This window comes from Vidua chalybeata, chromosome 2 (genome assembly GCF_026979565.1).
Source record: "Vidua chalybeata isolate OUT-0048 chromosome 2, bVidCha1 merged haplotype, whole genome shotgun sequence".
Lineage (NCBI taxonomy): Eukaryota > Metazoa > Chordata > Aves > Passeriformes > Viduidae > Vidua > Vidua chalybeata.
Genome location: NC_071531.1, coordinates 5,140,120 through 5,152,862, shown reverse-complemented (window position 1 = coordinate 5,152,862; position 12,743 = coordinate 5,140,120). Strand labels below are relative to the sequence as shown.

The 12,743-nt window shown below is 43.6% G+C and overlaps 1 protein-coding gene across 4 annotated transcripts; it reads right to left on the bottom strand.

The window, feature by feature from the left end:
* Positions 1–3,724: 3,724 nt before the first annotated feature.
* NDUFV3 (NADH:ubiquinone oxidoreductase subunit V3) lies at positions 3,725–12,729 on the bottom strand. Of its 4 annotated transcripts, XM_053935210.1 has the most exons (5): positions 12,441–12,515; positions 9,921–10,050; positions 8,856–9,002; positions 7,640–8,599; positions 3,725–4,012 (listed from the first exon to the last, which is right to left on the bottom strand). In XM_053935210.1, exons 4-5 carry the CDS (start codon positions 8,559–8,561, stop codon positions 3,855–3,857), a joined length of 1,080 nt encoding a protein of 359 aa, XP_053791185.1. In that variant the 5' UTR covers positions 8,562–8,599; positions 8,856–9,002; positions 9,921–10,050; positions 12,441–12,515; the 3' UTR covers positions 3,725–3,854. The 4 variants fall into 4 exon arrangements, with proteins under 4 accessions (XP_053791185.1, XP_053791183.1, XP_053791184.1 ...); XM_053935208.1 differs by lacking the exons at positions 8,856–9,002; positions 9,921–10,050 and adding an exon at positions 12,612–12,729 and having other exon boundaries at positions 12,441–12,513; XM_053935209.1 differs by lacking the exon at positions 8,856–9,002.
* Between the last annotated feature and the right edge of the window lie 14 nt (positions 12,730–12,743).

The window sequence follows — 12,743 nt, the reverse complement described above, 5'->3', positions numbered from 1 at the left end:
CTATGCATTGATACATTCTACCGCAAAACTGCCACATATCCAAGACTTCCAGAGGTGGGTATGAATTTCCAAGTGTAGTTGAATGTGTGTAGGCAAAAAAAAAAAAAAAAAAAAAAAAAAAAAAAGGAGCTCAAAAATATTTGTAGATTGTATTAGGAGTGATCCAGAACTGAACACTGAGGCTAATATCTAAGCACTGAAACTGTGGAATCATAGAAAAAAGTATTTACAATTCCATTAAAAAGAGCCACATGAGAGGAGAAGGATGATCTGGAAACTTGGTGGGATATTTTATTTAAAATCCTAAGAGTTTAATTGATGTTACTCAGAGCTGAGAGGATCTCTGGTTATGGAGTCAATCACTCAGGTGTTACAGAAGTAACCTGGTCTGAAGGGACAATAAGGGGGATTCCTGCCTTTAATCACCTCCTTGGAGGGTGCAGAAAAGACAAAGCCAGGCTTGTCAGAAATGTGGAGTAAGGATCAGCATCAGGAGACAAAAAAAAAAATTCCAATTAGACAACAGGTAAAGGCTTTTTGTTTGTCTTTTAAATCCCAGGAGTGTCCAAATGCCAGAGAGCCTGCAGGATCTCCATCCTTGAGTGTATTCAGAACTCAGCTGGACAAGGTCCAGGAGAAGCTGATCTAATTGCAGCTGCTGCAGAGCAGAGAACCGATCATCTCAGGATTTCCAAGCTCAGTTTGCACAATCCTGATGTTATGACGCTACACAGGATACTGGGAGTGTGTTTTCTGCTCACTCACTGCACATCAGCCACTGACTGGACCCACCAGGAATTCAAACTGTTTGGAACAGACAAGCAGTGGCATCTCTTGTGGTGAGAGAAAAGACCTGGGGCAGGTTTTTAGGGCTCAGTGGATGTGTTCTGGTTGTCGAACACTGGGGATGTACTGTGGAAGATCTGTCAGTGCACCCAGTGAAAAAACTCATTTCCCAATCTGAAAGAATACTTTAAGAGATCCTTAGAGCTTTCAGTTCTCATCATGACTGGAAGACACAGGATGCCCCAGAAGGAGCAAAAACCTCTTGAACTTGTAATACCTAAAGCTGTAATACCACAGGCTGTGTTTGTAGTACCACTGCTGGACCTTAGATTAGTGGGTTTCCAATGGCTGTCCAGAACCTGCTGGCTTCCCAGTTACTTTGAAAGATCCAGAGTGTGAGAAAATGATGAAAAGTAATTTAGTTAGCAGTTTGCTGCGCTTAAAAAAGAAAAAAAGTTTAAAAGTCATCCCCTTTGACAAGGAAAATGGTTGCTTCGTCTTTTCAATGAGAGGAAAGTCAATTCCAATTTCCAGATTTTCTTGTACTCTCACACTTCTGAAGTCTGTGCTGGGCTTGAACAGCTGGTTTTCACAGTGACTGAGACTTAATTTCTTTCACATTTGAGGTTTTCCAGGAATTATGTTAGCATCCTGGATTATACATTCTTCCAAACAAGATCCCTGACTTATCTGACAAGTGCCTAGCACAGCAAGACAAAGTTACTAATGTTACAGAATTTGAGCATATTGTGTCACATCCTGCTTGAAATTTAAATGCTAGCATATGACTCAAGCACAGCAACATCTGATAATACCCAAGGACAAAAACTTGAAGCCTTTTTCATTGAAATCCAGAAAACACAACAATGGGAAAAAATTCTTGGTGCCTTCCTTGCATAATCTGCCTTCCCAGGGCAGAGTGGTTCACTGAGCAGGGCAAACCTAAGACATGCACCACAAGAGTTATGAGGTTTTTTGACTTTCAGCTTCATTTTAGAGGTGCAGAAAGATCACCAGAAGACACCAAGGCAGGGTTACATGGATAGAAAAGGCACCCACCATTAATTTTTGCTGTGATCATGAAACAAGGGTAGCAAAATGCCCATCCCAAAACCAGATTAGAATCGCCTTAGTTAGAAATGTAGCTGAGCAGAGGGTGGGAGTTGACTGAAAGCAAGATCCATTTGTACCTCAACCCACTCCTCCTGGGCTGATCCAGTCCCTGTTTAGAACACCAACCCTCCTGAGAAATAAAAAAGGGCATGAGGTGAGCAAGTCTGACTCCCAACAGCCAACAGTGACAGCTACTGTGGGCAGGCTGAGTAAATACACATTTCACTTTTACTGTGTAGAGTCTGACAATTTGCAGCCTCCTTCTGCAATCCCAGAGCAGCTCAGAGCACAGTTCAGCACCAGTGCAGCTCTGAGCTCTGGGGCTCAGGTTACCACGTGGAGTCTCAGGTAATAACAAATCACAGCAGCATTACTGGGGCCTCCTGTGGGCCCTTCACAAAGGAAGACCCTGATTCTTTCATGTTTTTAATGTTAGCAGCAAATTTCTCTCCCTTTTACAAGTACAGAGTACATGGGACCATTGGTGTCTCCAAGTGACTTTCTGCTCTTTATTCCTCAGCACGTGGATTTATACATTAACAGATTTCTAAATTTCAGTTGGAGTCACTAACATGCTCTTTATTTTTTACAGCACAATAAAATTGCTTGCCAGGGGTTTCTGACTTAAAATTCTACACAGCAAATTGATGTAGGCCTCTTGATCCTTCTTACCACATTTTTGCCAAGTTACAGTATAAAATATCTGCTCTGCTAATTGCACCCAGGGATTCACATCCAATATCCAGATAGACTCCTAAAGCTGACTCTGTTTTCCCTTTGATCTTGCCTGGTCTGTTGCTTGAAAGAATACAGACAGGTGATGGAAAATGCTGGAGTTATTGCAAGAACTGCTTAAAGGCCAATTAACTCCAAAAAAGCCCAAAATGAACAAGAAGCCAAAATGGAACTAAACCCACAACAGCTGGCGGCCATCAAGGCGATTTTCCCAGAAGGCAGAAGACTGTTACTAATAGGATGGAAATACAAAATTTACTGAGACCAACTGTAACTGCTGATAACGTGTATTGAGAAGTGCCTCATGGCTCACATTTTCTGCAGAGCAAGACTGTGGCTGGACAGCAATTTTATCTTTTAGTGGGGGGAAAAAAAAGAAGTGGGAAATTAAACATACTCCCAACAATTAGTACCAGGAGCTGTTTTCACCCTTATGGTATTTTCATCACATTTGAAAATATTCGTTCAGGTGTTTCTATCCATAGAAATAGGTTTTTTCCTCAAAGTTTAATCAACACAGTAAAAGTCTATTAGGAGCTGCCCACTGAGATTCTCTTACATTTAAAATTATTTCAATTACTGCAGAACCTGAATTTTGGCAGTCCCAACAGATGACTAAATAAAGTTGTGTATTCTGTTCTCCCTTTACAAGAGCAGAGGTTTTGAGATGTTTCAATCACATTACATAAACTTGCATTCCTCCAGTAACACAAAACATTCACTATTGCCACAGGAGACAAACACTTCTTGTGCTGCTCCCAGCCAATGATTTTAACTCCCAAATCCAGAGTAAACATTACCTCTTCAGAGCTGGGAACACATTTGTGTGCAAGGAGCACAGCCCACTGCAGTGCAGTGACACCACCACCAAATTCAACTCCACAGGAGTTGGATACCACGGGATTCTTTGACATAGTCCTGTAAGAATGGTCAGTATCTAAAGTTTGGAGACACCGAAAAGTCAGGACTTTTTTACATTATCACCAAATAATATATATGGAGAGGTAGAAAAGATATTTTTATTCAGTGATGATTCATTTGCAGTTCACTCATAAAAGTCAAGAAGTGAGGGACTCCAACAGCCAGGAAGAACTGTTCAAAAGCCCAAGTTATTATGCCTTTATTGTTTATTATCTGATTTCAATTACACAGATGAAGCAACAGTGCTAAAGAGAACATTTCACCATCCTGCTTGGGTGTTTGTTGTAAGTGTGGCTCTCTCAGTGCCTTGGTGATGGCCTTCCAGAGGATGGCTGAGGCTGCCTGTACTTTGCGAGGACAGCGATATAATCGTGAAAGGTGAAAGTGTGATACTCGTGGTGCTGCAGGTTCTTGTAGGTGGAATTATCAAACTCCTCTGGAGCAGGCTGAGCTGTCTCTGTGAAAACAAACAGCAGCTGGTGACTATGAGGATGCCACACCACAGGACAATGTTTTTAAGCACTGAGTGAGCCTTCATAAATTGTCAGATCCCTCATCCACTCAACATTTGAAAGAAGAAAAAGTCAGCAACTTTAACAAAAGGAGAAGTCCAGCTGGTGCCTTGTCTGACAGCACATGCAGTGGGGAACAAGGATCAGCACAAGGCATCTCGTACAGCACAGGTTTTAAACCCAAACCACCACCTAATGCTGGGGGTGGACAGGGCAGAACATTCCATTTATCTCTGGAAGGCATATGTCTGCATTTCCTGGCTTTCTCATATTGCCTTGGTTTTCATTCCAGCCAGAACAGTAGGTGACATTCTTAGCAAAGCAGGAGGGGCAAAGGAGCAGCACAAATGATGTATCATCCAGTCAGACCACGAGATACAGCTCTCAGAACTACTCTACAGATTGAATTTTTGCCATGGGGAGAAACAATGGAATTAGCAAGATCTCCACCATTTAATTTCAAATGTGGTTATACCAAACAGTAATCTATCAAGAGCCTTTGATGTAAATTTCTTTTCTTGTAAATATAATCTTCTAACCTTTGTATTAGCTCTCCTTCAAAAAAGAATAACCCAATAAAGTTATTTAGAACTCCTTACTTCCTGTTAAAGCCAACATTAATTCTTATGCTTTTAGAATATTATGCAAATCTAGGCAGTATCATTTACATAAAAGGTTCCTGTTACAGGCTGATTTTACAACCAAGCAAATTGCAAGAAATAAAACTTTACTCCTAATATTAATTTATTCTTGTATACCCAGAGTTTTAACGACAGAAGAAGACACAAAGTGTAGTGAAAAGCTTTGTCATAGAAATTTGTATGTGGTGGTTCAGGTTAGACTGTATTAAGCCCTTATTTTAACAGGTCCATCTACAATAAAAACACAAGGAACTGAACACCAGGACTTCCCTTTAATTATGACATAATTACTGCAGCGTGAAGCTATCAGATTAAGAGAAATATCCGCAGCATTTAGCAAGGCTTGCTTGTAAAACTCAAGGTATTAAGTCATGGCTTCAGCAAAACATGACAGGAAATATCCCTGTGCCTACTGCTCAGTTCTCCTGACACAGCTCACAGGAGATGAGATCCAGAGAGAAAAGGCAGATGATGCTCTTTGCTGCAAAGAGCCCCAAGAACAGGCAAGGGGAGGCAAGAGTTGCTCAACCTGCAAGAGCCAGTTATTCCAAATTCAGAGACAGATGTGCAGGAAGGGAAGCAGATGGAGCCTTGTTCTTCCTGCCCAAATACACTGCACTTGGCTTCTCAAAGGAAAAATTGATTCCCGAGTTCATCCTCCCCACACTTCATCCTTCATCTCTGCTTTATTTCTTAAAAAGCAAGCACTTCTTGGGATGCTCTTCTGAAATGAATCACAGGCCTATTTCTGAGTTCCCAGCTACAACTTTGCTCCTCACTCAGCAGTTCAAGGCAGCAGTTTTTGCTGACTGCTCTACAAAGGGATGACATCACCTGAACATCCAGGTTTGCATTGAGAAAAATTCTTTTCACATCTTTTGTGTGGCTGCCACAGAGTTTGCAGACTTAAGGGCACAGGGGCAGGACAGAAGTAGGAATTACAGGTGGTACAGTCAGCTGTGAATGTTGAACAAGGAAAAGCAGTGGCTGTTCTAAAAGAAGGAAGAGAGAACAAGATACATCTGGAGACAACAGAAAAAAATAATGTTTGAGCATCTAGAACTCCACTGTGGATGAATGGTGAGAAAAGCATCATCTGTAGATAAAAACAAAGAGCTCTTACCAAATTTTTGTTATTTTTAAAAGAAAGCTTATGCTGTTGACTGCAAATCAAATTATCATTTGCAAACAGTTCTGCATTTTGGTTTTTAAACTGCAGAATTATTTAGGTTGGAAAAGACCTCCAAGATCGAGTCCAGCACAGAATGCCACCTGCAGTCATCTGAGCTGTCATCAAGGAAGAAGGTAAGGAAACAGACGAAATTATGAGCCAACTGACCCCTCAAAGAGAAGGCAGGCCTTTTACTCAGCACCATCTCCTGGAAGCTGACATACAAATGCAATTATTGTGTCCCTTAACCTGGTCAGGCCCTTCAGAGTCACAGAATGGCTGAGGTTGGAAGACACCTCTGTAGGTCAGCTGGTGCAACCCCAAATGCTCAGGCAGGGTCAGCTACAGCAGGAGGCCCAGGGCCCCATCCAGACAGCTTTTGAGTGTCTCCAAGGATGGAGACCCCACCACCTCTCTGTGCAACTTGTGCAGTGCTCTATCACTCACAGTAAAAAAAGTATTTACTGATGTTCAGGCAAAACCCTGTGTTTCAGTTTGTACCCACTGCTTCTTGTCCCATCACTGTGCACCACAGAAAAGCCTCCTGTTATTTCCACACATTGATGCTGTTCTGTCTAAACCCTCTCTTTTCTGGGCTGGACAGTCCCAGCTCTCTCAGCCTTTCTTCACAGGAGAGATACTCCAGTCCCTCCATCATTTCAGTGGCACTTTGGTGCTCTCTGTGCAGCAGCCCCACATCTCCCTTGCACTGGGGAGCCCCAAACTGAACACTGCACCCCCAGTGCACCTCACCAGGGAAGGAGCTGCAGCTCCCTCAGCCTGCTCCTCCCAGGTCACCCTTGGTGGCCTTTGCAGCAAGGGCAAGTTGCTGGCTCACATTCAATTTGCTGTTCCCTCGGGCCCCAGGGCCTTTCCTGCAACCTTACAATTAATGCTGCTTTTACTTGCAAGCAGGCAAATTCTTTAATTCATAGCAGCAATGAGAAGAGGGGTCTCAAGAATGGCAGATTTATACTGCCTAAGATGAAAAGCAGAATCTCGACAGATCAAGACAGAGAGACATCTGCTACTGAGATACACAAAATGAGATCAGCAGGACCATCAATTAACAGGATGGCAGTAACTAAGAAAGGTAGGTCAGATAGGGAAGCACAGCTGAGGAGATGATTAGGTGATGCACAGTGGTCTTTCCTGGAAACACACCACTGTCTCCTCCCCAGCTCTCTACAAAACTGACTCACTACTTCCACATGAGTTGCAACCTTCCAGTCTCAGAATCAACAATGCCTTTTTCTGGCATTACACTATGATTTCTCGAAGTCTTCTGAAATCTGAAACATTGACAACTTGAAAAAAACCCCCATCAAAACAAAACCCCAAAAAACCCCAAAACAAAACCAGAAAGACGGCAGGGTTTAAGCAACAATGAGATGGCACCAAATTTGACTCATGAGAATGGCAGCTACCAAATCCTTCCAAGAAAAGAGATGAAAACAAGTGTTGTCATATAAAACCCATGATTTTGCTCACAGTGGAAACAATCTTGTTTCCATTTTATAAGTAACTGTTTTATGAAACTGTAAATACAGAGAAATGAAACCACTTCCTTTCACAGCATAGCTGGAGACTGAGTATTACTGACAGCTTATAACAATTAGCAATGAACAATTTATCTTCCAGAAAGTCACTGCCACTCTGCCAGCTTCAGTACAAAGATCAGAGAAGATGTGGAAACCCTTTAAAAATGTCAAACCCTAGCCCAGATGAATCAATACAGTTCAAACAATTTAAAGCTGTACCCTCAATTGTGCTGCTTTCTCCAGCCTGGACTCCTGCTTCCTGCGTGGTCTCCTCCTTTGCTGTGGTGCCCATCACCAACGTTTTGCTTCCAGAAGTCTCTTCCACTTTAGGAGCAGTTACTTCTTTTGCTTCCAACTCTTGTGCCTCCTTCATCTTTTCCTTCTCTCCTCTGGATAGCAGATCCTGCTTTTTGTCTTCCTGAGTCATTGCTGAGGCTTTCAGCTGAATAGCTGCTACCTGGGTTCCAAAGGACTTTTCCTCCACATGATCAAATTTACGAGCGACATCGGTCAGGTCCAGGCTTTTCACCACATGTGGTTCTAAGACCAACTTCTGTTCTTTTGGAGGGGATTTTACTTTGGGGTCTCTTGCTTTGGATTTTGATGTTTCCTGGCTAACTGATGTTTTAGACAATTTGACCTGCTTTACAGGAGACACGTTAATTTCTGGTTTGCGTGGCAGCTTCTTAATTCCGTAGTCTTTGAGGGATTTCTGGGACAATTTCTCTTTTGCCAGCATTGATGCCTTTACTGCTATGTTCTCAGAAAAGATGGCACCTCGTCTGGGAAACTCAACTTTAGTTTTAATGGCAACTTGTGAATCATCAGCATTTTCATCCTCTGAATCTGAGCTAGAATCTGACTCTGAGCTGGATGAAGATGAAGTCTGTTCCTCAGCTAACTCTTTCCTCAGGCCTCCTCCTGTTGCAGGTGTGGTGAGGTTTTCCTCCTCATGGGAGGAAGCAACTCCTCCTCGCTGAGGAAATGCAACCTCAGTTTTTCTTGACGTGGGCATCCTCGTGTCTTCAGCAGGTTTTGCAGCTTCCTTGAGGGTGGTACTAGAAATGCTCTCACCTTTGTCTGCAGACAGCAGGAGAGAGCTAGAAGACAACATTTTACGAAATTCAACTGGTGCCTTCATGGCAAGCAGCTTGGTGCTTCCCTGTGGTGCCGCTACATCTAGGAAACGGCATAAAGAGGATTATCATCATTGTATCTGACATCACTATTACTAATCTTAGTCACACAGTTTTAACTTTAAAAGGTAATCTGGTACAAAAATAAACTGAAAGTAATTACAATGCTAAATACAGGCATTGCAAAGCAGAAAGTTTTTTAGACTTTTTAAGTTAAAGGAGCTGGAGTTCTACTAGCACGTAACAGTTTTTGCTGCTGCGATGCCGAATCTCAAGAGATAAACCCTTATGTTCCTCACTTTGCCAGACCCTTCCAAGAGCTGGTTTTCCCTGTGCTTCAACTCTGCAGCACTGGAAAGCTCTGCAGACACTTCCCTGTCTCAGGTGAGCATCAGGATGGCTTGTCAGCCAAGCTCTTCAAGCGCTGCTGCAGAGACAACGCTGGTCTGTGAACAAGCAGAAGCAGAGACACAGTAAAGAGACACAGCCACAGCTGCTTGCAAGAGTTATCCTGGAAGCAGAAGGGAGGGATGACTCCCAAAAGGAAAAGCAGCAGAGTAAGAGATACTTGAGGCCATCCAAGTATTACTTGTTCACTGCCCACGTGAGCTGCCAGCTGAGGTGTGCCTCCAGAGCTCAACACTATTTCCCCAAGACCTCATCTCCTCCAGGCTTCATTTCCTATTGCTGGTTTGAGACCTCTTTGTTAAAGAGGTCTTAGAAGATCTCCTGATGCTTCACGTTTGTTTCTCAGTTTCTTCTCCCTCGTGGACACCTGCATTAAGCTAAACTCTCCAGACAAGGAACCAACAGTTGAAGGAGAAGGTAGCAATTTTCAGGTCATTTCAGGGAATACATAATATCCCTTGGATGCTTATTATCATCCTCAGGAGGCTGAGCAACAGCAAATACTGTTGTGGTTATAGAAAACAGGATGTCAAGGAGGACTGGGAGCACACTAAGAAGATTCACCATGGCTGAAATTGGCTATAGCAAAGCCAACTCCATTACGAGTTGCACCACTTCCAACCAGCAGCAGAATTCAACAGGTTTCCATTATGCAGATTTTTCTGCAGAGTTTGGAAATCCAGATCTACTTTATATGCCCATAAACTAAATGGACCTTTCCCCTCACTGGTATTTTATGGTAAAACCCTGAATGATTTAAGGAGTTATTACCATTACTTCTGAACAGAAGCAAGTCTTTAGCAATGTCTAAATGAAAACATCACACAAGAGACAAGCACACGAAAATAAAAGCAAAGTATTTAAGAAAGAAACACAGAGTTTTTATCACAACAAAATACAATGAAAAAAAGGTATCCATTTTACAGGTAGTATTTTGAATAATTTCAAGCACATACTTCTCTCTGCCAGATGGAAGGTGCAGGATGGGAAGGAATGTCAGGGGGAGGCAGGAGGATGGGCAGCCACCTTTGGAAGAGGTCTGACTCCCTGCACAGACTGACCCAGCCAAACAGCAGCCTGGAGAAACTAACACGTGAGGAAGCGTCACTCAGGATGGAAGAGTTCTTCAGAGAGGCACAGAAGAGGTTAAACTAACACAAGAATGGCCAAAGGGAGCATAGACAAGGGAAAGCTGAGCAAAACCTGAAGAAGTATTAATGTTAAAACATCCTAAGAAACCAAGAAGGCAGGGAAAATTCAACATGACCATTAGTTACTGGAATAATACTTTAAACAGTTAAGTTTGGATAAGTGGAAAAGATAGATTTTATGATTAAAAGCTGAAACATCCAATACAACTGCTCCACTTTAATTAGAGTATTTCAAACTTTGCACCAGCTAATCCGTACGTGCATCACTTTGCCAAAAGAACTACACCTCCAAATCAGTCACAGAAACACCATTCCCAGATGTGTTCTTCCTGATGCTTGGAACATCAGCACAATTCCCAGCATGTATTTAAAGGCTGATCACACTCAGAGAGGTGACAGGCAGAAATTACAGGTCTATTTCCCATCATTGGCTCTGTATGTAAACACGACCATTTTATCAAAACAAGGAAAACTTCACATCCTGTTCCAGCCAAAATCTGGCAAAGGCAGCTGCACCCTACAGATCTGAATTAACCTGGAGTGTTTGCAGGGGAAGTAGCTGGCCTAAGAGGGCTCCTGACACAAATCAGAGCTGCAGGACAGTGAACCCAGAAACTGATACTGAAGTGCATCTCAAACACACTTAATGCAAAAAAAAAAAATCATAATAAAAAGCAACTTGCTGTTCAATCAATCTATGCAGTGAAGGCTTTCTCAATGGAACAGCCAGGCTTTTATTTGCTTTGGCACTTAAGAAGGTGGCAGAAGTCTGCCTTCAACTGCTCTTTCAGTGATCTTTTCAACAGCAGTCAACAAGTCTGATGGCTTCTTCATATGGTTCCATGGAGCTTTCCTGTTTCAGCACCTGGATCTCTAATTTGGGACAGGAAACCTCACTGAACCACTGAGCCTCCATTTACACAAACAAGACATCAGCCTCTGAAATTTACATTGACTTTGGTCAGGGATAAAAGGGGTTCAAATACTCCTCAATGCGGGCTGCAGGGCAGCATCCAAACCAAGGTTTGCAGATCTATGGGGCAAGAAGCATTATAACCGAATTTAACACACAGGGCCATGGCAGCTTCTTACACTGCTGCCTGGAGCTGCTATGTGGGATTTTGGAAGTCCTTCTCTAAGTCCTTCTATTTTTTAATCCTGATAACACAAACATTTCAAAGGACAAGGGTAAACGTCTGAAGTTAAAAGCTAGATTTTGCACGTCATTAAAAACATTTCCAGGTGTTATGTGCAATAGGCATAATTCGCGCCTATAGAGTGATATATGGATAGAAGTTTTATATGATTAAATATAGACACAAAGCAAGCGAGCCAGGGCAAAGGGGGAGGCTGTCTCTTATGTGGAAACCATTGTAGACAAGGCTTCATTTACAAGTGAATGCAAGTGGCTCGCTCGGAGAGGGGCCGTTTCTTGAGATAATCTAGGAACAAGCGATGATCGTCCCAGCAAGTACCCGGGAGTGGAATCGCTGGAATCTCCGGGGGATGCATCTCAGTGCCGGCTTCCCGTAACTCCATCATCCACGTACATCGCTTCCCGGACCTCGGATTGTTCAACCCGGCGCACAGAAAAGGGACTTTATGAATATGTGGGACTTTGAATGGAAAGAAAAGGCTGATCACCGAAATCCCGGCCTCAAGCAAAATAAAAACTGTATAAAAACTGCTCGGGCAGGACGGGTGGTGTGGAGCACAGGAGAGACTCTGCTAGAGTGCTTGAACCTGTGTCTCACCCAGCGCCGATCCCGGGCTGGGCTCTGTCCTTTGCTTTGTGGCTGGCTCAGATAGAATTTGATCTTTATAATATTTTTTTTTTTTAATTGGCTGGGTCAATTTTTACCTATAACACAGGGATGGGACATCCACAGCTCTGGGCAACCTGTGGCAGGGCTTCACCACCCTCGCAGTAAACATTTTTGTCCTGATATCTGATCTAACCCTAATTTCTTTCAGTTTGAATCCATTGGCCCTCGTACACGTTGAACAGTCTAACACTGCACTATCCAGCCTGTACCGTCAAAGTACACAGGAAAGACGTGACAAGCTCATAAATATAAAACTATATACATATATACGTGTATATAAATGACCTATAAATATATTCCACACAACCAGACCTTTACTTTTACTTTTATTACTACACGATTTTATCAGAAACCCTCGTTGACATGGCGATGACCTTTCAGTCCTTGTTTTCCCCAGCTTATGCAGCGCCTCTTCCGAGGCGTGACACTTCCCCATCTCTCCTCTCCCATTCCTTTTATTGACACCCCGATACCTCTCACAACCAAACCGCATTCTTACTCTTTAGCGGCGGCGGCGCCGTCCCGGTGCCCACCGGCTTCGTGCAAAGCCCCCGCGCCTCCAGCTGCAACACCTGCACGGCACAACACAAAAAGAGTTAACAGAGCGGGAGGAAACCCCGACAGCTGAGGGGGTGCGGGTGCAGGAAATCTCCCGGAGGAGCCCCTTTACCTCGCGCGTCACCGCCCTCCCGCCGCCCCTCAGCGCCGCGGCCGCCGCCGCCATCTTGCCCGGAGCCCTCACGGCGCCCCCGCGGCCTCACGGTGGGCGGGGCCGGCGCGGGGTGACGTCAGCGCGGGGCGC

Coding starts and splice junctions, on each gene's coding strand:
- NDUFV3 (XM_053935208.1), bottom strand. CDS start 12,665: ATGGCGGCGGCGGCCGCGGCGCTGAGGGGCGGCGGGAGGGCGGTGACG. Junction 8,600..12,440: donor GGCGCCGCCGCCGCTAAAGA/GTAAGAATGCGG, acceptor GCCGTTTCCTAG/ATGTAGCGGCACCACAGGGA. Junction 4,013..7,639: donor AGAAAGCAGCACAATTGAGG/GTACAGCTTTAA, acceptor TTGTTTTCACAG/AGACAGCTCAGCCTGCTCCA.